Here is a 22835-nt window from a genome sequence, read left to right as displayed (position 1 = left end):
TTCTGCACATAGTCTCCACAGCGACACTCCATACTTGGCTGCACACTGCGAGATACATAAAATGTCTGACATGAAAGAGTATCAGAAAGTCTCAGAGGAGCAACACAAAAAGGTCCAAGTCAACCCTTACGGACCAAATCCTAGCGATTACTTGTCAAATGTTCGCTCGTTCCAGCTTATCGAGTCTACTTTGAGAGAAGGTGAGCAATTTGCGAACGCCTTCTTCACTACTGAAAAGAAGATCGAAATCGCTAAAGCTTTGGACGATTTTGGTGTTGACTACATTGAGCTTACCTCGCCTGTTGCTTCTGAGCAATCGAGGGCCGATTGTGAGGCAATCTGCAAGTTAGGATTGAAGGCCAAGATCTTAACACACATACGGTGTCACATGGATGACGCAAGGGTTGCTGTTGAAACTGGAGTCGACGGTGTCGATGTAGTGATTGGCACTTCCCAGTTCTTGAGACAGTTCTCCCACGGTAAGGACATGTCGTACATCACCAAGAGTGCGATCGAGGTCATTGAATTTGTCAAGAGCAAGGGCATTGAGATCAGATTTTCCAGTGAGGACTCGTTCAGATCAGACATTGTCGACCTTTTGAACATCTACAAAACTGTCGACAAGATCGGTGTCAACAGAGTCGGTATTGCCGACACTGTTGGTTGTGCCAACCCAAGACAAGTTTACGAGTTGGTGAAAACGTTGAAGTCTGTTGTCTCCTGTGACATCGAATGCCATTTCCATAACGATACCGGTTGTGCCATTGCCAACTCCTACACGGCTCTAGAGGCAGGTGCCAAGTTGATCGACGTCTCCGTGTTGGGTCTCGGTGAAAGAAACGGTATCACTCCGCTTGGTGGATTGATGGCCAGAATGATTGCTGCCGACAGGGAGTACGTTCTGAGCAAATACAAGCTACACAAGTTGAGAGACTTGGAGAACCTGGTTGCCGACGCCGTCCAGGTGAACATTCCTTTCAACAACCCGATCACAGGTTTCTGTGCTTTCACCCACAAGGCGGGTATTCACGCTAAAGCCATTTTGGCCAACCCATCCACATACGAGATCTTGAGCCCTGCGGATTTCGGTTTGACCAGATACATCCACTTTGCCAACAGATTGACCGGTTGGAATGCCATCAAGTCCAGAGTTGAGCAGTTGAACTTGAACTTGACCGATGACCAGGTCAAGGAGGTCACCAACAAGATCAAGAAGCTTGGCGACATCAGACCATTGAACATTGACGATGTCGACTCCATCATCAAGGACTACCACGCCGATGTTTCCACTCCAAGAATGGGTGCCACCGAAGGCCCAGCCATCGTGGACGAGGACCAAGCTTCCTTGGACAACGTCAAGAGACCACGTTTGAACTGACAGCTCCTCTCCGCCCCACAAACAAGTACATTAATCACTCTTCCGTCTTTTTCACTTTGTAGTGAATTTGGTATATCAAATCTTAATAAATAAATAATCATCGTTAAAATTCTGCTATGTAGACCATACATACGGGTAGAAATAGTAGTTGTGATAATAGAATTACACATATATATAGACACACTGGTGGAAGGAGGCAAAACCACACTGGTCCCCTCCTTGCAGAATGTAGTCAATTAGCGCCAACGCAATATGGAATTGTATAGTATTGTATTCGTGGATCAGGATGGTAATCAGAACGGAAGTCGCAATCAGACAAAACCCACCATGCTTAGTTCTTGATGGTCTTTTCCAGCTCTTCCAATTGGGTCTTTTGCTTGGCCAATTGTTCCTTCAAAGCAGCAATTTGTTCAGCTTGGTGCTTCTTGATGTAGAAGTCTTCTTGTGCCTTCTCTCTCTTGGTGAAAGAGTCGGAGGAGCCGTCGGATCTGGTGGAACCGGTGGCACCTTCAGAGTATGCTCTGACGGAGATAATTCTTCTTGGGACAGCAGTCAATGCTCTTCTAGCAAACATATTTATTTCTTGGTTTTTGTTTGTTCGTTCAAATACTCCTCTGCTCTCTTATCTGGCTCACAGACCTATCGTCCTTGCACCGTCTATGCTCCGTCATCTTAACACCCGTCTGCCCCTTCCCCGCCCTCGTGCTCTCTCCCTGCCTGCCTCTCCGCCTGCTCACCCCACGGCCGGCCAATGGAAAATCTGAGCCAATTGCCAGATGACACGCGCCTCTCTTGGCAGACGGGTCGATCGGCCCAGACGCCACAGTTTTGAGTGGTCTTGACAGCATGAATAGGCCATTGCACCCTTCTAGAGGAGGAAAGAAGATAAAACAGCATGGACGGGAGATATACAGAGCCTGAAAGAGGGTCAGCGGAAGAATGGATGACGTGAAGCTGGACGCACACTCCGGGCCGATCTACACGGCGAAGTTCAACGAGGATGGCTCCTTTATAGCGTCGGGAGGAACGGACTGCACGGTCAAGCTGTGGAACCTAGAGAAGCTGGACACAGAGGAGGGCGACGACGAGGAGAAAACAGAGGCCGGCGGTGCTGGAGGCGTTTACGAAGAACATGTTTGTGACTCAGCGTTGACTTGGCTACAGTGGTCGAGGTTGGAGGATTCTCACCTGTTTATATCTTCTGCAGACCACACTGCGACAATCTTCGATTTGAACAAAAATGCCAAAATAAAGACGTTCCACCACCCGGCATGCGTGAACCAGATGTCCCTTTCGAAGAGGGACACACTGCTGACGTGTTGCGACGATGGGAAAGTGAGGCTGTGGGACAGGCGGTCGAAGTATTGCACGGCAGAAGTCGATTCCCCTGTCGCAAACCTACCCATACTAACCTGCTGCATAGACGAAGAGGCAGAGCGCTTCTACTTTGCGGGGATAGACCCGACTGTGTATTGCTTTGATGCGAGGAAACTGACCCAGTCGTGGTCTGAAGGCAAGCCTCACTCAAATAACGTCACCTCTCTTTCCCTTTCTCCAGATGAGTCGTATCTTCTCAGTAAGTCGATCGATGGCACTGTCAAGTACTTCGATGCAAGAATACTCCCAGACTCGGGAAGAAACACGGCTCGAAGTAGAGCGAAGCCATACGTTTTTGACGGACCGACCTCCTCTGAAGACGACTGGTTGGTGAGGTCCATCCTTATACCCGATCCATCAAGCGAGTCTAGCGAGCTGCTGAACGTCATCTCGGGGTCAAACGATGGATTCACATACGTTTGGGAATTTGCAAGCAGGAAACTCATTAACAGGTTGGATGGCCACCAGACAACAGTTTTAGATGTTGATTATTCGGAAATCAACAACCAATTGCTATCGGCATCTGCGGACGGCTCTATAATTATTAGAAACTTGTAATCTCTTTGTACTATTATCATCCACTTCAAAGTCTAATACACAGTCTATACCATAAACCTCACTTTTCCTTTCCTTTTACTACGGAGTTTGTCAAACAAAACTGAAGTATGGCTTCTGTCGCCAATATCACCTCCCAAAGTTCCACCTTCAGTATCAACTATGGCCTCGTTTTCCAAGTCTTCGATGTTATCAAAACGGCGTTTGATACCCTGCTTCTCACTCATTGACAACTTGTTCAAGTTATGCTTTGTGAACAGCGGTAAAGTCCATTTCCGACTTATCTTATCAGGTATATATTCACTTGTTGCATGTTTTAATTCAATACCATCGTCGATGTTTGAACCCTCCGTTGGGCTAGCAAGGTCACCAGTGATGCCTGTAGACACAGTAAGCTTAGCATACTCATCCTCAAACTTACCATCAGCATACATCTTGAGAAATGGGAACTTCATAATATAGTCCTTTATTCTGCTATGGTCAATCAATTCCAGACTACTGGAGTCCTTAACGTCGTCCCGCATTCTGTACATCTCTTCTTCCAATGTGTTTTCTAGAATAAGTGTTTCAACAAAAACCTCTTTCATCTGTCCAATTCTATGCGCTCTTTTGATGGCCTGAGCCTCAATAGATTGATTCCAGACAGGATTGATGAAAAAGACATGTGTTGCTGCAATTATTGTCAACCCGTGTGACGCCAGCTTCAAGTCCATTATTAATGCCATCCCCTCTCCTTCATTCTTTCCCGGATCCCACCGATCGAACTGAGCTAGATTGTTTGATCGATCACTTATCTTGATATAAGAAGAGTACATCAAATAATTCATACCCAACAAATCTAAAAATTCAGTGAGATAGTATGCCGAATTTTCAAATTCATAAAATACTATACTCTTAAAACTTTGAATTTGATTTTCCAATAATCTCATTGTCAAGTAATTTAACTTGCTGGACATAGTGCCCACAATAGTGGCATTTCTCATATTTGATCCCACGTTGAACTTATCAGAAATTCTGAAAGATCCATTGACTTTAGACTTCGAGTCAGGTTCTGCCGGTCTATTCCCGAGTGAACCCACATTCCCGGATGAGGTCTCGTACAAAAGCGCTTCCTCTAGTAAAGGGTTGAAAGTTTCTACCCAAGAAGGAAGATGGGAAACTTCTTGCACGTCAGACAGCTCAAACGCTTTATAGTCTTCTTTGTTACCTAAAGCTCTAGTTGTTTTAACGCCTTTACCCTTTGTGTCTCCCTTCATATTCTTCCAGTATCCGGCCCAAAATTCAGATGATTGCTTCTGCACCTTTACCTGAAGGTCCTCATTGTTTTTGATGATACGATTTCTGTAGAAAAACTTCTGAACCGATATCAGATGAGGGTACCCGTAAACTGATATATTATCACGATATCGTACCAGTGAAAAATCTTCGACTATTGCTCTGGGTAATGATGAAACATAGTAGCCCATTTCATGAACTGTTGTAACCGACCTCCAACGCATGTCAGAAAGTGCAAGCTTGGAAATAAATATAGAATTTTGCAGCAATTTCCTATCCTCTTTGGCATACTTGACTTGATTTTCCCGCAAGGAATAAACACAGATATTTAGTAGATTTTCGACATCATTTATACTAAAGCCAGTCCAATAAAAAGTTCCTTTTTGAAGGTTAGAAACTAGTCTCCTCAAATCATTTTTGTTGGTAGGATCAAACATGAAGTCTACCCCTTTTCGCTCGGAGGTGACAGCATTAGTTGCTAGAACAGCAATGAAAAGGTTGATTGATAATTTGTCGAAATGTGAAGGATCTAAGAAAATTGGTTTGTGATGTAAGACTGGTAACTTTATATCACTTTCAACATCTGATATCGCATGCTTGACTATTAGCTGCTCTAAAAATTTGGCAATCTGCAAGTCGATACTGAATTCATTTCTCTCGAAAGGTTTTACTATAGTGTTTGTCCATAACTTCCCATTTGAGGCCCATGGCTTGATTTTGAAAAAGCTTGACACCATAGATCCAACCTTCATCAAATCTTGCTTGGGATCAAATTGTTTTTGAATCGAGTACTCTTGAGAATCGTCTTCTATGTGCAAATTTGTTAAACCGGATGTTGGAGTACCAGTTATGGCCCACATCCTTTCATACATCAAATCTTTGGTCAATAAGACAGCCCGTGAGGTTTTGGAGTTCATAGAATGTCCTTCATCAATGATCAAACGTTTCCAAAATACATTCCTCAAAACCGAATTTGCGGATTCAAACTGTTTAGAAAAAACGCTGTTTGAAATCAAAATGATGTCATTACTTAAGAGTTCACGAATGTGAGCAGCTTTCAAGACATTACTTTGCTCTGAAGTAGAAATTTCCAAAACATTCAAAAAGTTTTTTTCGACATGCTTGAATATTTCAACTCTCCACTGATGAAATAAATTATCCGGCAAGACGATCAATGTGGTGGAAGATAAATAAAGTTTTTTATAACTAGAAGAAGTCTTACAATTTTCAGCATGAAGCGACGATCTAGTCTTTCTTAAACCAGTCCTACTCTCCACTTTCTGAAAATAGCCGATTGTGGATTCTAACCGCTTGGTTATGTTTGACGGGAAATCATCGTAATACTCTTTCCAAGGTATGGAATTTTGAGCGACAAATCCAATACAAATGTCAAATAAACTGCGCACGCCTTCGGATTTACTGGAATTGTAGTTGGTATCATGAAGTTTCATATCACGGTAAGTATCTGGAATTTCAGATATTTGGAACTTTGATATGCATATCAAAGCCAAACAAATACATGTTTTGCCTAACCCCATATTCTCAGCCAATATACCCCCTTTAGGAGTCAGATAGAAAGGCGGATCCAAAGTCGGAAGAAGATGACTTATGTTATAGAATACTTTACCTTTTTTCGGACCTTTCTTGATTTCGATGATATTTGGCATTAACTGGGGTGTCTGGAATGATTCTCTTTCTAGCATTTTCATTACAGACCTCTTCTGGAAATTGTAAAGCTGACTTTTGAATCCATCAATTTCATCATTTTCGATCTTATCATAAACTCGACGCATATCCTCATCTTGAAAAGATTGATTTACCATTGCAGGGGATTGAATGTTTGCATAAATTCTATTGAGCCTGTTCAAAAAAGACTGATGCAACGCCGAGTTGGCGGAGTGAAAGTTTTGAATTTCCAGCGATCTTCCTTCTACTATTCTTTCCAGATGAAAATTCAAGATTTCAGAAGTAACCTTTTTTAATTCCTCCACATTTGAGTCACTTTTAACCATTGCATTAATTAGCGCAATTTTGTGCGTTTCAAGATAACTCACCAGGTCTTGCTCAGTATTCAAATTGAATGCCTGAGCGCTGAAATCAGCCAATGTTAAAAGATTCTCTAATATCAGTAAACATCTTTTCTCGAGCCAACAGACAGGTCGTTTGAATCGGAAAAAATGTTCCCTATAGTATTCAATGATCTCGGAGTGAGCGGAGGAGAGAGGAAATAGATAGGCTCGAACAACAAGTATTTGTGGACACTTATCAAAAACCTTATACGTTAACCGGCAATAAGCCTTTCTAACTAACAGCCTAAAACTTCTGAGTATTGGAGATAGCCCGTCTATTTCTTTGTATGGAAAATCTAACCACCGCCAGCCGTCCCCATCAGGAGAGAGCATACCAGGAGAGGGAAATGGTGGCCATTGAGTGACAAAAAAAGTAGCATACGGAATGAAGTTTTCCAAGTTGTTGGTAATCTCAACAATTTGTTTGAGTTTAGGGTCTACCGATGACATCATTGATTACCCTTTTTTGAGAATTTGCTGTTTTCCCTGTATACCACACTTAGCCTAGTATAGTCATATTGACCTGCACCCCTGTACTTCAATCTTTTAGTTGTTGAATCTAATTAACCAGCGAGTGGGTGAGATCACTCAACTAAGATTCTCTTTCTTACAATATGTTTCTTCTCGTTTTGTTTCAAACGAAACGCGGGAGAAGTTGAAGTCTCGCTCTGTCGGCGAAAAAGAGTTTGCGGTGAGAAAAAGAGGTGGTGAAGAGGTTTCTAAGTACCACGGTATAACGTCGGGTACTTAAGTGCAGTTTCAAGCTTCCCCCATCCATTAGCTGTCAGTAGCTACCCCACAACCATGTCTACCGTCATCAAAGGTGCTGCTAAACAGCTTGTTACTCCTTCAAAACAGAAGTTGTTCCAACTTGAACAGCTCCAATGTCAGGTATTCAGAACCACATTCAACCCTACAAAGATGAAAACTGGTGCCAAGATATTGACTGCCCCATTGAAAGGTCAAACTCTGTCCAAGTATTATGGACCTTCTGACTTCCCATCTATTGCGAAAGTTGCCAGATCTTTGAGCACGCCAGGGTTCAGAGTCATCAATGAACCAGAAGCCTACAGAATGGAAAGAGTGGAAGACCTTAAAAGAAGAGGTAAAGGTTCTCCGAAGAAGATCAGGGAAGCTGCAAGCAAAAAGAAGAAGAAATGATCTCTTTATTCGTAAAGACGACCAAGCTACATCCATGTATATACAAAAAATAGTTTCCAAATGTATAATAAACTACTATCTTATGATTATTACTCTATAATATACAAATACAACAAATACACACTTATCAGAACATTCTTTTATAATCGTAATCCTTAATGGTTTCACCAAAAAGGACAATTTTTATCAAATTCATTATTGAAACACGTTTCCAATTTGCCACTACATCAGACATGCGATACTTTTCATGTTCAAAATCGCTGTCACTCACGTAGTTGGTATGAATAGTAGTTTTCAGGTTGTAGGATTTGACTTGCTCGAAAATCGTTTGATGGTTCAAATTGAAAAGATTGAACCTGAGCATTGAATTCATGTGGCTTCTATAGATCTGTTTCATCGTCAAAGATCTTGATTTTAGGTGAAAACCGCTACGCTGCACATCTAAAAGGAGACCTGCAGGTAGCCTCTCTTGGTTTTTGAGTTTCAAAAGTAACACCACTATCGGTATGTGGTTCAATGAGATTAGTAAAAACTTGAGAACGGAAGAAACGAAAAGAATTGTCAGTCTTGCCAGAACAAACGTTAGGTAAAAAATGAAAACGGTTGGCAGCAAATATATCAATATTGTGAAGATGATAATTCCAAGCATAAGCTGATCAAATTCATAGTCATTTGAATCCACTCTGTTTCTCAATATATTGTATTTCTTACCGTAGAACAACCTGAATAATGACCTTACAATATTTAGCTGCCAGCTATAGAGCCGTGTACAAGCAACGTAAAATCCATATATGTTCAAGAAGAAGATGTTGGTCAAGTCTAGCGACATCGATAGGAATAACGAGAGCCCGCAATATCTTGTTAGAATTTCTACCATCTGTAATAGCTCACCAATATTTGACTGAATCCACCTCAATGTAGTACTTCGCCAAAGATCCAAGACCCAAAAAATCAATTGTCCTAGAAAGGAGGCAAGTTCGTTGTTCAACTTGAAACCTGCTGGCGAATTCATCAACCAACTGATGGTATTACTGAGGAGAGCTTCATAAAGTGGTATATAGCTCTGAAATGCGCTTACAATGAAATCATGATTTGCTCTCAAAACATTGGAAAAGATGACGCCCAGGAAAAGGTCATTAATAATTAGCCACACTGTATTGTAAAACTTGATGTACTCACTTGGGGAAAATCTGGTTCCTTTTAAAATTGAAGCTTCACCTTCTGTTTTCGAAAACTTCAATTTGTTGAATTGAAGAGGCAAGTTGTAAAACTGTCGAATTCTAAAATTCAACTGATGAAATGAATAAGAAATCAAAACAAAAGAGACACCAATCGGATATCGTTCGTCGTCAGGTAATTTGTATTTTAGCTTAAAGAATGGGTATGTCAATAAATTACTGATCAAGTAACACATCTTTTGTATCAAAAGGTTATAAAGGAATGAAACTATGGTGAATATTAGTTCCAAAGATGCTTTCAGGTCACTGCGCATTTTTGGGAATACCGATGTACTGATTGTAGGGTTGATTTTCGATCTAATAAAATTTGTTAGGTTAATCATACGTAGCACCTCTCTCATTTCATTCTTGTTTCCATTTTCTTTACCCTTATCCGTCCAATGATAATTCATCTTTTTATTGTATTCATCAGTTGTGAACTTTTCAAAAACCATGCTTCTGGCCTGATCGTTATTGTTCCAAAATATATTGATTGTAATAGGGTCCAAAGAGTAATATTCTAATTTCCACGACTTTGGAGGCTTGAAATATATTAAGACTTCATTAGAAGACACTAAGAGTTTATCATGCACGAAATCATAGTACATCATTTTACTGTTCAGTTTTTTTGATCTGAAGTTGATGGTTCCAATGATTTCAAGTTTCTTCAAAATAGTTCTTTCTACTTTGCCATTAAGCTCTTTAAATTCATCTCTTTTTATCACGTCAACTATGACCATCTTGAAACGGTTAATTATGTACCCAAGAATGACATATTTCTCTTCATCATCCTCTAGATGAATGTCATTAGGCCAAAACAGGGACACAGTATCTTGAGCCTCTGACTTCAACTCTCTATCCGAATGCATCATCTATTGATCGTGATCACAATTTATCGAGTTTCGTCTATTGAAAAGGACGATTGAAGATTGCAAGATATCAATGTCTAACCTTTGTACAAATAAATGGTTAATCAGTCTATATAACTCGGTGTAAGCTGAAGTTAGAGAGACAATGACAAGGAAAAGACGAAACAATAATGAATTGCTTATATATTGTTGAGCTGTGGGGGCGTAGCAGAGAAACAATCCGATCAACAACTGAAGCAGCAACCTAAGAACCAGCTCAAGTCCGTATCTAGTTTCCATTAATGGAGCTTTACTTTGACTGAGAGAGTAGGCCAGGTTTATTTCTACCGTGATTCCACTCCTATTGATAGAAAGGGTATCTCAGAAAATGGATTTGATGTGAAGCGAAAATATTCCATGAGGGAACTCAACGTTTTTTGACAGCTCAACTCTCGACTGCTGAAAGACACGGATGTATAATATATTAGAACATAGAAAGATGATTTGATTATTTATATTTTATATTTTATAAAGATATAATACTGAGATTAGATACTATACTATATTAAAACTTGTAAACTACACAATTACCAAGCAGAAGCAGCAACATCACCTGCACCTTCAGCAGCCCAGTCTTTAGTGTCGGCACCTTCAGCGGCCCAGTCTTGAGCATCACCTTCAGCAGCCCATTCTTCTTTTGGTTCAGTAGCTTCAGCGTCTTCTTCAGCTGCTTCTTCGTCGTTTTCTTCAGCACCCTCAACAGTTGGCTCCTCTGGGTCTCTGTAGAAGTATAAGTCTGGCATGATAGACCATGGTTCAGTTCTGTTTGGAAGAGTACCTCTGAGTCTCAAGACTTCTCTTGCCAATAACCACCAGATTAAACCGATAGAGTGCTTACCCTTGTTGTTACATGGGATAGCAACATCGACGAATTCAGCTGGAGAATCGACATCAGATAAAGCGATAACTGGGATGTTAACGTATGAGGATTCCTTGATGGATTGAGCATCAGTTCTTGGGTCAGTAACGATGATTAATCTTGGTTCCTTGAAGGACTTGGTGATATAGTTAGTGAAAGAACCTGGGGTGAATCTACCTGCAATAGCGGTTGCACCGGTGTGAGAAGCGAATTTCAAGACAGCTCTTTGACCTAAAGTTCTGGAGGAGATAGCAACAACATCAGCTGGGTTTGGAACAGCAGCAATGATTCTAGCAGCCAAAACAATCTTTTCCCAGGTCTTGTTGACGTTGATGACGTTGACACCGTCCACTCTGGTTTTGTAAACGTAACCGGTTTGGTGAACCTGTAAAAATAAAAAGAGGGGAAAACAATGTTAGTATATGTCGATGAATGTTGGTTGTGTTGTTTGAAGAAGAAGAGGTGTTTGCAGCTTGACTTTTTATTTTTTACTTCTCAGCTCCAGATTTGCCATTTCAATACAATTTGGACCCATGTGTATTTGCTCTTTTATTAAGCCAGAGGAGACAGTAAAACCAATACCCTGGGTTTTTTCGGCGTAGCATAGTGCCTCCTGTAGCTTCAGACTCAACATATTTCTCCTTGAGCATGTCGATGAATAGGAAAAAACCTTGTTCTCCTGCTTGAAAATCTGGTCAGCTACCAAGTATACAGTAGCTAACGCCTTCTTTCAAAAGCATTCAATCTTTGACTGCGCTGAGTCTTACATTTGTCTCACTTCTTCGAATTTCCAATCACGCTTGATTAGTGGTTTGTACGAGTCTGACTGAAAAATGAGCTAAGGCAGTTTCAGCACATCGTTAGGATCGGTAACTTCTCTTGAAATCAGTTGTTTTGGTTGTCGCTTTGTTTCGTTGCCTCTTCTTGTCTTAGTTGAGCTTTTTCAAAGGTGATATACATACGTTTGCGTTCTTTGAACCAAGATGTGCGTTAGCAGCAATCAAGAGTTGTAAATCTTCTTGAGTTAATGAAAAGTCGGCCATTTTATTGAAACGATCTGCTTGGTCTTAGGTTTGAAGAAAATAAACAGTGAAAGTCTCTCAAAATGAAGGTAAAGTTGAAGTCCAAATCGAAATTTCTCAAGGAGACTTGAAATTCAAACACTGATTTTCCTCTATACTGAGGTCTCACTGTAGTCTGTAAGCTGTGAGGATTGTGAAAAAAAAGGGAGCTCCCCTGCTCCATAGCAGCGCTGATACTGCCAATCCGGCTCCACAGTGAGCAGGCGAGGGAAAGCGTAAAAAGATAAATTTTACGAGTGGTGCGCGGGGTGCTAAGAAAGGGCTCGAGAGAGCGCATAAAAAAAGGGTTTATTCCAACCGGCTTAGCCCTGAAAACAAGCACGTGAGTTTCACGTGCTCATATTTTTTTTGCTACATCACGTGCTTTTACCTTGCAACAGCGTCAACGGCTGCTTCTGCCATTTCCCGTTTAGGAAATACGGTCGATCGAGGGGCACATTCTACACTAGTGCCCCGTTCCCCATTCTCCCCTTCACCGGTCAATGCTCTAGCTATAAGCGGAGAGCGTGGAGCTTACGCCATGATTCCTCAATTTTTTTGAAGCTCAGTACCGTAAAGAGCTCGAACAGGGAAGCCGTGAACCTATGCAGCCCTTCGATAAGAACACAGCATATGGGGGAATTAAATTTTTTTGATGACTTAAGATCATAGGGGCTGTTATCACCGCTATCTGGAGGTACACCAGCACCATCTCCACCGCTCCCCTGTCTCCGGCACTCTCTCAGGTCATGCTGCCGTCAGCTGCTGCGGCGATATCGGGAATTTCTGGACCGCCATAGAGCAGAATAGTCGAAAGGCGAAAAATGCAGGAAATGCGAAAATACGCAAAAAGCGGGAAATGCAAGGAGACCCAGCAGGCTTCGAGAAAGCTGACGTTTTCCCTTCCGGATATGGCCTCCGGGCAGGGGTAGTGGAGGTGATTTCGGTCAGATGTGATCCCAGAGCCCTGCTGGTGCTATTGTAGTTCCGAAGCCGGACAGGCTTGACTGCCTCTTAACACCTGGATACAAGAAGGGAGATAACTGGCGTGAGCAAGCGGGGCGTTATACCTTTTCAGATCAGATCAGCCCTATTTTCCACGAGTGAATAAGCTGTTTTGGTGTTTCTCCGGTCCAGCACACACAGAGAGATCGGTACAGATAAGTGAATTGTTCCCCCATCTTTCTTCCGCTTCCTTATCAAAGGACACCCCCGCAGCAGCAAACAGCAGCAGCAGCGACAACCGACTCTCATGTTCAACATTCACAGACCGGTATAGCAACGCAACATGAGTAGCCTTAAGGAGATGTATGACATCACCACCACCATATTCACCAGCACCACTTCCTCCGTGTCCAGCATCTCTACCGCATCCACCACGAGCCGATTTCAGCTACTCCCGCAGCACCCCAGCTCAGATCCGTCATGGAAAACTACAAGGAGGAAGGTCACCTTGTTCTATGGTTATCTCACCTTTGTAATAACGATCCTCTTTATCATCATACTACCATGCTGGAACAGGATATCTAACTACCTCTACTACAAATTCCTCCAAATCAGTAGATGGCTGAGACTCAACCCCAAAGTGGCGTTCTTGCACGTCAATCCGATGTCCGCCCAGATGATCATTTTCTGGTCGGTAATATTGTCTGTCCTTTCTTTATGCCAGTCAAACATGGATCTCCGCTTCATAGCGGCCAGACTAGGAAGAGTGCCCGTGTATTGTCTACCGACAGTTCTCTTTTTGACCCTAAGACCCTCCCCATTGAGTGATGTTCTATATTTGCAGCTATTACCAATTCACAAATGGCTCTCAAGAATTGTCATTTTACAAAGTTTACTACACACGTTATCATATATATATCTAATGAGCAAAAGTGGCTCTCTCGACAAACTCAATCGTTTTGACAACAAGAATGGAGTTTACGCCATGTTGGCATTCATGGTGATTCTGATCACCTCGTTACCTTTCTTCAGAAGATCATACTACAAATTTTTCTTCATAAACCATTACATATGCACATGGATAGCCACAATAACACTATACCTACACGTGAGACCTGGAATACCCTATTTGACAGCTTTGAATTGCTTTATTTTGATCTATCAAATTTATTACAAGTTCAAGATGACCAAAATCACTACAGTCTCAATAATGAAGATTTCAGACTTGATGGTCGTCGCAGACTTCCCAAATGATGCACTTTCAGCAAAACATAATCTACCTGGTTGTCACATCAGATTGATAGATTTTGATGAGTCTCACTCTAAGCTTTGGAATTATTTGAAAATGATAATTGTTCCTATTCAACATCCCTATACCGTTGCTTCTTTAGCGGTCGATAAGTCTCAAAAACTAATAATCCGAATAGGTAATTACAAACTGAAGGACCACCACAAGTATTTCATAACCGGCGCTTACTTGCCCCACTTGTCTTTCATTCAAAAACTGTCAACGGCTAATTCCAGCATGTCTAACCCCTTTTCTATGATTCATAATCCCAACACGAACAATATGAATTCCTTATTGGTTTCCACAAAAGTAAAAAAATGTTTGATTGTAGTAGGTGGCTCTGCAATCAGTTTTGCATTACCAATTTTGAGAGTATTGAACTATAATGGTTCAATGGTGAAAATCATTTGGGTCATCAGAGATCATGAAGATTTGAAAGTGTTGGACTATTTCAAAAATTATTTGATTAATGACGATTGTATAGATATCTTCATCACTGGTAAATATACAATGTACGAGAAGGAGAATTTCAAAGAAGCGTTGTCGGAGTTGCATAAGAAGAAGCAAGAACTTGAACTACTTCAAGAGACTGAAATATTAAGCGGAGGGTATTCCTATTATAATATCAATGAAGACCGAATTAACAGCGAGAGCGATCATCAAAAATCCCCAGTTGAAGATGCTGTTTCTTTTTCTTCCTCCAATAAATCCATGGATTTGAAATCTAACTTTGATAGTGAAATGGAGACATCACCATTGATAGATCACAACTCTAAAAAGCCATCTTACGGTGCTTCAACTTTGCATCCCGAATTTGACAGATTCCATCGGAAAAGTTATATCGATTTTAAGAATCACAATCAAAAAATTTCAACCTCTTATAATGATGAAACAATTGATATTGAGCTACATGAAGCTGATCGTTACAATAAAACCATGCCTGTATTGCATCGGAATACAGTATTGACCCCATCGGCGGGTATGGGATTCAGTGATAATGGGAACCAGTTCAACATTGATAGTTCCAACTCAATGGCGAGTTTGAACCATCCTAGATTCCAAACCATAACCAACACCATTGCAAGTACTTTAACGGCGAACAACACCAACAACAACATTAATAGTAACAGCAGCAACAGCTGCAACAACAACAGCAACGGCAGTAATAATATTAACAACAGCAGCATCAGGGCGAACATTGCAAAAGTTATATCTCCAGACTTAGCATCCAAAGTAGCTCCAGGGAAAGATAACGCAAGAAATCTCTCATTGAATACGATGATACCAACATCATTCACTTCACCTGTTAATCACAAAATATTACCGGGATCAGCTTCAATTTCAACAGCTTCGGCACTCTATGATGATCTTGAAGACTATTGGGTTTTGAAGAGCTCCTATTCGCATATAGAGTTTGGTAGACCAAAATTAGGACTACATTACTACAGTTGGTGTATAGGATCATCGTGTATCGGTCCATTAGTGAGTTTGCAAAGTGGGCAATCGATTTGCTATAATATCAGGGAAGATCCGTCTTCTGTATACAATGACCAGCTCAATGAGTTATACTCAAACGATACATTCCTTGCCAACAGAAAAGCCCGTTTTAAGGACAGAAATGGAAAGCCAGATGATTCCATTTGGATCATTGGCGCTGGGCCTAGCGGTTTGGTCGACAATGTTAGATTATGGGCAAATGATTGTGGTTTCAGTTTTCATGAGGAAAGCTTTATCGTGTAAATGATGCAAACCGGCTCTTTTTTCCCCACGCGCGCGAGTCTCTGTTCCCTATGACGAAGGGGATAATGTCGTTTATAAGCAACTGAAAAGGGGAGCAGGATGTGAAATGACATGAAAATGTTTGTGCATATTGTCTTTTGCAGTTTATTTATCTTGCTTCTATAAGGTGTCGTTGGTAGAACTAAACCATTCTACTAGACAATTATTTGCTACATTCAAAGCTAAAAAGCTAACTTTCTTTAAAAGATCACTTCATCCAACTATCGCTTTTGTAATTTCTAACTCCCCATTCGTTCATGAATAATGTGTAAAACAGATGATTCTGAAGACCTAGCTCAACATGCATTAAACTTTAAAAAAAAGAAGAGAAGCCGAAGTAAGCATCAGAGGAAGGATAAGGAAGCAAATGGAGGGAATACGGGGAAATTCAGAGCCAAGAAGGGTGTTCTCCGTTCTGAAACCTTACTTTCGAATAATACCTACAACTATGGTACCATTATCGATAGATTTCTCCCTGTCATGGAAAATTCCCCTGACACAAAATTATACCATCCGCAAGATCTCAAATCCGAAAACTATGAGCACAATGGAAGTAACAATCCTATTATTATTACAAATAACGGACTGGAAATAAACACTTGGTTCCGTGAACCTACTGTAGATGATAATAGCACTTCACAGTCTAACCATACAAACAATGCAACACAATTCAACTTTGCAAGTGATAATTCAAGCACTGATGGTACAAGTAATGGCGTTGATAATCCTCTGGCTCATGATTTGAATAATGCAAGAAATCAAACAAATGCTACCAACGCAAACTTTTCGACTCTTACAGGATCACAACCTCTGACATACGAGAAAAATGTTGCAATTGCCCTAGGATTTAAAACTTCTCGTATCTTAACATTCAAACCATTGAAAAGTCCAAAGAAGATAAAAAACTTGCATGATGATGTAGATTCAATTCAGAATGACATATACGTCAATCACAGTTTACAGTATGATTCGGTAGAGGAAAGAAACATAAATGGAACAAATAGAAATCCAAGCAATTCAGAAAGCTTCGTTCCAGAAATTCCATTCAAAGTTCTTGATGCACCAGGGTTGAGAAACGATTATTACTCCAACCTTGTGTGCTGGGCTAATAAGTCAGATACAATTGCTGCTGGATTAGGATCTATTGTATATTGCTGGAGTGAAACTTTAGGGACAATTCCATTACAGACTTTCGGGAATGACTTGATATCGGCTTTGTCATATAGTTCGGACGATTTCTTAGTTGTTGGTACAAAAGAGTCCAAAATTTACCTCTATAAACCAAAGTCAATTCATGTTATTGCATCATATTCCTTGAAAAATCATTCCAGTACATGTTCAATTAAATGGATTCCTGAATCACATTACTTTTTTGTAGGGAATGATGTTGGAGAAGTAACATTATTTGAAGTGATCCAAAAGGAAGATGTAAAGAAAACTCATAAAAACAATCCAACAAGAACACAAGCTGAGACAAAAGCTGTTGTCAGCTATAGCATCAAACAGAAAGTGACATTCAAATGTGATCAGCAGCAGATTTGTGGTATTGATGTAAATCATTTAGGAAAACAATTAGCAATTGGTGCTAACAATAATAGCAGTAGTATCTGGGATATATCCGATTTGTGTAAACCCAAAAAACTGTTTCATTTGAAGCATGAGGCTGCGGTAAAAGCAGTTGCCTTTTGTCCGTGGATGCCAAACTTATTGGCAACTGGTGGAGGAAGCCGTGACAAAAATATACGGTTTTGGCACTCGAAGTCGGGTACTTTGATAAGCAAGCACAAAACAAAGGGCCAGATTACTGCAGTTGTATGGTCTAGATCCAAAAAAGAATTATTGGTCACTTTTGGGTTCGGTGATTGTTCTGATAAAAATAGTATACTTGCAGTTTATTCTTACCCGACTATGAAGTTAAAAGTAAAGGTTAATGCACCATCTGATATGAGAATTTTGACAGCCGACCTATCAAATGACTTTAGTTCTATCTGTACATCAATTAGCGACCAGTCGGTTAGAATTTACAACGTTTGGAATTCTAAATTTGATTTGAAATCGGGTATATATGATAACGGTATATATGGCAGCGAGATTATAGATACAGAAGAGGGTGTTGATAAAGCAATAGACATTATAAGATGAATTGTTGTTCAAGGATGAAAGTTAAGTTGAGATCATGAAGGTACACCGTCATAGTCGTTTTTAAGTTTTTCGTTAAGTAACTTTCTCCAATACTTTCTATTTTTATGTACAGGTATTCGTTGAAATTGTAGCACAAACAAAAGCAAAAACAACAACAACGCCATAACCGTACTGGGTGTTATCATTCTAACAAAGATATGGTTTGACACAACCAGCTGGTAAGGACAATTTGAATTGACTCCAACTACCCAGCAATTTTCACTCGATAGAGAGTTCAAATCGATCCATATAGTGTCTTCGTGAAGAGGTATTAATGAGATCATGTAGTTTTGTTCTATTGTATTTCTCGGCAAGGCTAGTTGATAATCACCATCCAGTGCTTTGCATTCAATATCCGCCTTCATATAGCTTTTTTTCTCCACTGTTATGGCGTAATCTGAAGAGTTTTTGATGTTTACGCAAATGGCAAACAGTTTACGGTCACATGTAGTTGCAATCCATCCAATCTTGGAAATTGCTGCACATCTGTTCACGTATTCATCATCAGGATTGTCATCACTTATTTCGTTATTCCCGCTTATTATAGTATTATTATTGTTGTCAGCAGTAATTATTTCTGGACTCTTTTGTAGCGCTGTTGACGTATAATTAGAAGTTGTGAATGCCGCAGGAAGATCCCTATTTGTCAGATTTGAAAACAAGTTTGGAATGTTCAACTCATCGAGGTTTGTAACTGTGGGCTGGAATGGAGCCCATGCCCATGAAGATACTTCCAAGAAAGTTGAAATATTAGAAATATCCTCCAAGGAATGGCTTATTATAGGACTATAACCACATTGAACGCTCTCCCAGTAACTTTGAATGGTAAAAGGTGACGATCTTGTATCATAACTAAAACGCAAAGATGATGAGGAATTAGCGGGTAAATCAATCTGCTGACATTTCATGTTTCCAGAATTTTGAAGTTCTAGGTTTAAAGTGGGGTAACCAGGAACGGGTTGCTCAAAAGCGGAGGATCTTGCAAAAGTGAAAAACGTAGTCTTATCAACTGAAAGATCATATGTTGAGTTAGTGGGTAGATTGTTTTCAATGATCACGGGGAAGACACGCTGACTCAATTTGAACAACAAATTATTTAATGTGGGGAGAGCATTCCCATCGATGCTTGACGGTGAAACTATCTTATTTATTCCTGAAAAGGCTGTTGAAAGAGATGTAATGTTGGAGTCAGTCACGTTTGCTTTAAAAGAGAGGCCTGTTGATGACAGAGAGTTAAGCCTGACCAGTAAAAACATCACATTGATATCTAGGTCGTTATTGGTAACGCTCAAAAACTGGTTCATTGTAGTGATAAGCGACGTCAGGTTGAAAGTTGAAATACTGCATTCAGAAATATCACTTGAAGCTGTGTCGTTGAGAAGCCTACTCTTTGGACACAACAACCAATTTCGGTTGGTCTCGTCGTAGTAGAGGTCCAAAACAAAGGTCTGAACTCCGACATTCATCAAAGTTTTGAGATATTGGAGCGAGCCAGCATTGTAACCGTATGGTTCAAACACCACTCTGCTCAAGTCCACACCTGGGGTTACAATGTAATCAATAGTGACATTTGCAGAGACGTCTCTTTGGGCTCTGATACCAATAGCCCGGTCTCGTGACAGGTTTGGCCACTCACTAGCTTGCGAATAAGCCGCTAATATATCCCATGATTCGGCAGCCGTTTCCTTATCTGAGAAGTCAATAGCCTCTGCAAGAAAGGAGTGGAAAAGCAGAAGAAAGAGGACCTTCAGTGTAGACAATATTATCATCTGTAGCCTTTCCTTTCGCAGCCAGAATACCTTTCCAAGCGTAAGTCATACTTTTTCAAAAAGAATCTACCAAGCCAAGTTCACGGGGTCTCGGAAATAGTCAAAATAAAAATAAATACAACCGAGAAATCGTCAAACAACGCGGTGGATTTTCCGACGGCGTCTCGGATGTAGTTGGCTTGGATTAATGACTTTTCTGAATGTACATTACTTTTGTGGTCTATGACTCTCTACGATTTTCCTTTGACAAATTACATCGAAACGTCGGTGTAGACTAGCTTATCATGACTTTAGCTGAATCTTTGTTGGATGTGGTTGTCGCCGGAATAGCCACACTTCCGATCAAGCAGTTCACCGAAGATGTTGCCATGCAGGCCAACTATCAATTCATTGACGAGATCTTCCACTATCCACAATTGAAGAGAATCATCAGAGGTGATTACACAACATGGGATCCCAAGATTACCACTCCGCCGGGGCTTTACTACTTGACTGCGCTATACTCGAAAGTTTTCAAAGTTGAATGTACGCTAGAGAACATGAGGTATTTTAACTACTTCGGAGGTGTCTTTTTGGTGGCGATGGTTATTTTGATTAGGCTTAGAACCAAAGAGCCAGGGTTCACATCTGCTGCATTGTTCATGAATCCGCTATTATCGATTTTCTACTCGTTGTATTACACGGATGTCTGGGCAAGCGCTGTTGTTGTTGCGGCATACGCGGTGGTTGTCTGGAAGCCTTTCAACAACTACTTCTTGACATCCGTTATTTCTGCCTTGATCTCCTTGATTTCCTTGACCTTCAGACAGACAAACATCATCTGGAGTATTTTCTTGCTGGCAGCCCTAATTGATTCCAAGGCAAAGGACGAAAACTTGTACAAGTACAAGGAAGGGGTCGGCGATTTACTTGCATTCATTAAGACCGGGCTAAAGAACTTTGCCATTTGCATTCCATACATTGCTGTTGGCTTAGCTTTTGTCGGGTTCGTTTACACCAACGGCGGAATTGCCCTCGGCGACAAGGAGAACCACATTTTGTCTCCGCACTTGGCGCAATTGTGCTACTGTATGACATTTATCGCCCTCTTCACTATGCCGCTGTGGATCTCCTACTCCGTCTTTATCGAGTACGTTGAGGACAACTTCTTGAACCTCACCGGGTTGTTTTTCAACGCTGCTTGGCTTCCGATCTTGTTCATCATGATCCAGAGCTTCACCATCATCCACCCCTTTGTTCTCGCAGACAACAGACACTACACGTTCTACATTGTCCGAAACTTCATCATCAGAACCGATACCTCGAGATACGAGCTACTTCCATTCTACCACTTTTCCTTCTACATCGTCTACAAGCTCTTCAAGGAGAACTCCAACATCCTTCCAGACAAGAACAACAACCACAGAAGAACCGCTGCTTCCCCGATCATGTACTGCGCATACATGTTCTGCACCGCTGCGGCCGTCACCCTCTCGCCTCTGTTCGAGCCAAGATACTACATTCTTCCCTACATCTTCTTCAGACTCTTCACCAGACCCACCGACACCCCGCTCCTAGCTGTCAGCCTTCTCAAAGAGCACAACACCAAGATCCGGTATGTCGGCGAGGTTCTGTGGTTGTGGTTCTGGACTCAGGCCATCTATCTTGTCTTCCTTCAGTTCACCTTCAAGTGGGATGACATCCCAGAACTCCAGCGTGTCATTTGGTGAGTCTTTCCCCTTTAATAGGGAGTGCGCACGTGACTGTCCGCCCCTCTTTTCCGTCTTGGTTTTCCGTTTTCGACCCCACCTGCAGCCGTTGCTGGTGTAGTTGCAGCTCTCCGGCGGGCTTGATCCGTTGCATCGGAGGAGTCTCGAGGGGATCGAGAGAAGTGTGAGTATGTTTTTGTTTTGCATCTTTTCTCCAGACCAGGCATTGTGGCACCCGTTCGTGTAAATACATCTATATACTAATTTTTTGAGTGAGAGACGTACTAACGTACCAGGGGAGTGATTGACTGACATGTGTATTCTTTTGTGCACTGTGTCACACCCGGATTATGCCTTTGTGCTTGGCTCGAACAGGGACGAGTTTTTCAGCCGGCCAACGCAGAAGGCGGAGTTCATCGACGGCAGATACTTGATGCCAGTCGATTTGGCCCGAGAAGAGCACGGGACGTGGATTGGGGTCAGCAGGGGCGGTCGGTTCTGTGCGTTGGTCAACTACAGGGAGGACGTGTACCCGTGCCAGATGGGAGCGATCTCGAGGGGCCGCATCTCGAGAGACTTTTTGGAAAGCGAGCTGGAACCTGTTGAGTGGGCGGAGGACATCAGACGCAGGACAGACAACTTTGCCAACATCGGGGGGTTTTCTCTGTTGTTTGGAGTCTTGAACAGCTCCAATTGCGAGAACTCGCTCTACGTCATATCCAACCGGGTAGAAGGTCTTGTAAGGCCGTTTGCGGACGAGAAGGGAGACTACAGAGTGCTGGGGTTGTCCAACTCCTCGATCTTCCAGCCGTGGCCCAAGGTGTGGCGGGGCAAGGAGCTGTTCAACACGATGCTCAGCCAGCGCACGGTGCAGGACAAGGACGCGATGATCGAGTCCGTGCTGGACATCATGTGTGACCAATACGACGGCCTGCAGAACGGGTCGTCGATGCGTGACAACATCATCGACAACGTTCCGCAGTCGGTCTTCGTCCCCGCGTTGGAGAACGATCTTCCCAACGACCTCGAGCGCCGCCAGGGCCACTACTACGGCACACGGACCCAGACAGTGATCTTGCTCACCCACGACGGACAGCTCACCTACGTTGAACGGGACATCCGTGTTGGCGACGGCAACATCACTGAATCTCTCCATCCACAGGGAAAGGCCAGTGATTATTACCCTATGTCCCGTTTCGACTTCCCGCTGACGTAAGCCGGCGGCAAAACATGTTGCGGCCCGATCTTATCGCTGATCGGGCATCGCCGAAAAGAGTGTGGTAATAACAAGCTGTCGAGGACACAAGTGTGGAGAAAAGCTGTAC

The 22835-nt window shown here is 41.8% G+C and overlaps 12 protein-coding genes across 12 annotated transcripts; 7 read left to right on the top strand and 5 right to left on the bottom strand.

Annotated features, from left to right (window-relative positions):
- Positions 1-61: 61 nt before the first annotated feature.
- On the top strand, positions 62-1378 carry PICMEDRAFT_71308 (hypothetical protein; the record flags this gene model as incomplete). Its single annotated transcript, XM_019163887.1, has 1 exon — positions 62-1378. One exon carries the CDS (start codon positions 62-64, stop codon positions 1376-1378), a length of 1317 nt encoding a protein of 438 aa, XP_019018323.1.
- Positions 1379-1709: 331 nt separating this feature from the next.
- On the bottom strand, positions 1710-1952 carry PICMEDRAFT_31275 (hypothetical protein; the record flags this gene model as incomplete). Its single annotated transcript, XM_019162686.1, has 1 exon — positions 1710-1952. One exon carries the CDS (start codon positions 1950-1952, stop codon positions 1710-1712), a length of 243 nt encoding a protein of 80 aa, XP_019018322.1.
- Positions 1953-2168: 216 nt separating this feature from the next.
- Positions 2169-3363, top strand: PICMEDRAFT_15192 (hypothetical protein). The gene has a single exon (XM_019160708.1). It carries the CDS (start codon positions 2318-2320, stop codon positions 3311-3313), a length of 996 nt encoding a protein of 331 aa, XP_019018321.1. The 5' UTR covers positions 2169-2317; the 3' UTR covers positions 3314-3363.
- Positions 3292-7202, bottom strand: PICMEDRAFT_15189 (hypothetical protein). Its single transcript, XM_019160707.1, has one exon. The coding sequence runs from the start codon at positions 7102-7104 to the stop codon at positions 3358-3360; it is 3747 nt and encodes a 1248-aa protein (XP_019018320.1). The 5' UTR covers positions 7105-7202; the 3' UTR covers positions 3292-3357.
- Positions 7203-7410: 208 nt separating this feature from the next.
- On the top strand, positions 7411-7953 carry PICMEDRAFT_15188 (hypothetical protein). Its single transcript, XM_019160706.1, has one exon. It carries the CDS (start codon positions 7459-7461, stop codon positions 7813-7815), a length of 357 nt encoding a protein of 118 aa, XP_019018319.1. The 5' UTR covers positions 7411-7458; the 3' UTR covers positions 7816-7953.
- Positions 7879-10237, bottom strand: PICMEDRAFT_108694 (hypothetical protein). The gene has a single exon (XM_019159723.1). It carries the CDS (start codon positions 9902-9904, stop codon positions 7943-7945), a length of 1962 nt encoding a protein of 653 aa, XP_019018318.1. The 5' UTR covers positions 9905-10237; the 3' UTR covers positions 7879-7942.
- Positions 10238-10467: 230 nt separating this feature from the next.
- PICMEDRAFT_49761 (hypothetical protein) lies at positions 10468-11991 on the bottom strand (the record flags this gene model as incomplete). Its single annotated transcript, XM_019163141.1, has 2 exons — positions 11762-11991; positions 10468-11184 (listed from the first exon to the last, which is right to left on the bottom strand). Exons 1-2 carry the CDS (start codon positions 11840-11842, stop codon positions 10468-10470), a joined length of 798 nt encoding a protein of 265 aa, XP_019018317.1. The 5' UTR covers positions 11843-11991.
- A 1175-nt stretch (positions 11992-13166) lies between these two features.
- Positions 13167-15833, top strand: PICMEDRAFT_31819 (hypothetical protein; the record flags this gene model as incomplete). Its single annotated transcript, XM_019162725.1, has 3 exons — positions 13167-15015; positions 15337-15625; positions 15689-15833. 3 exons carry the CDS (start codon positions 13167-13169, stop codon positions 15831-15833), a joined length of 2283 nt encoding a protein of 760 aa, XP_019018316.1.
- Positions 15834-16922: 1089 nt separating this feature from the next.
- On the top strand, positions 16923-18014 carry PICMEDRAFT_32115 (hypothetical protein; the record flags this gene model as incomplete). The annotated part of the gene is made up of 2 exons (XM_019162742.1): positions 16923-17282; positions 17346-18014. Coding segments are annotated over 2 exons (1029 nt in total), but the record flags the coding sequence as incomplete, so codon positions are not given.
- On the bottom strand, positions 17908-19847 carry PICMEDRAFT_15186 (hypothetical protein). Its single transcript, XM_019160705.1, has one exon. It carries the CDS (start codon positions 19820-19822, stop codon positions 18047-18049), a length of 1776 nt encoding a protein of 591 aa, XP_019018314.1. The 5' UTR covers positions 19823-19847; the 3' UTR covers positions 17908-18046.
- Positions 19848-20106: 259 nt separating this feature from the next.
- Positions 20107-21531, top strand: PICMEDRAFT_71298 (hypothetical protein; the record flags this gene model as incomplete). Its single annotated transcript, XM_019163886.1, has 1 exon — positions 20107-21531. One exon carries the CDS (start codon positions 20107-20109, stop codon positions 21529-21531), a length of 1425 nt encoding a protein of 474 aa, XP_019018313.1.
- Positions 21532-21823: 292 nt separating this feature from the next.
- Positions 21824-22726, top strand: PICMEDRAFT_71297 (hypothetical protein; the record flags this gene model as incomplete). Its single annotated transcript, XM_019163885.1, has 1 exon — positions 21824-22726. One exon carries the CDS (start codon positions 21824-21826, stop codon positions 22724-22726), a length of 903 nt encoding a protein of 300 aa, XP_019018312.1.
- Between the last annotated feature and the right edge of the window lie 109 nt (positions 22727-22835).

Source organism: Pichia membranifaciens (genome assembly GCF_001661235.1).
Source record: "Pichia membranifaciens NRRL Y-2026 unplaced genomic scaffold PICMEscaffold_2, whole genome shotgun sequence".
In the NCBI taxonomy this organism is placed as follows: Eukaryota; Fungi; Ascomycota; class Pichiomycetes; order Pichiales; family Pichiaceae; genus Pichia; species Pichia membranifaciens.
This window is presented reverse-complemented; position numbering and strand designations above follow the sequence as displayed.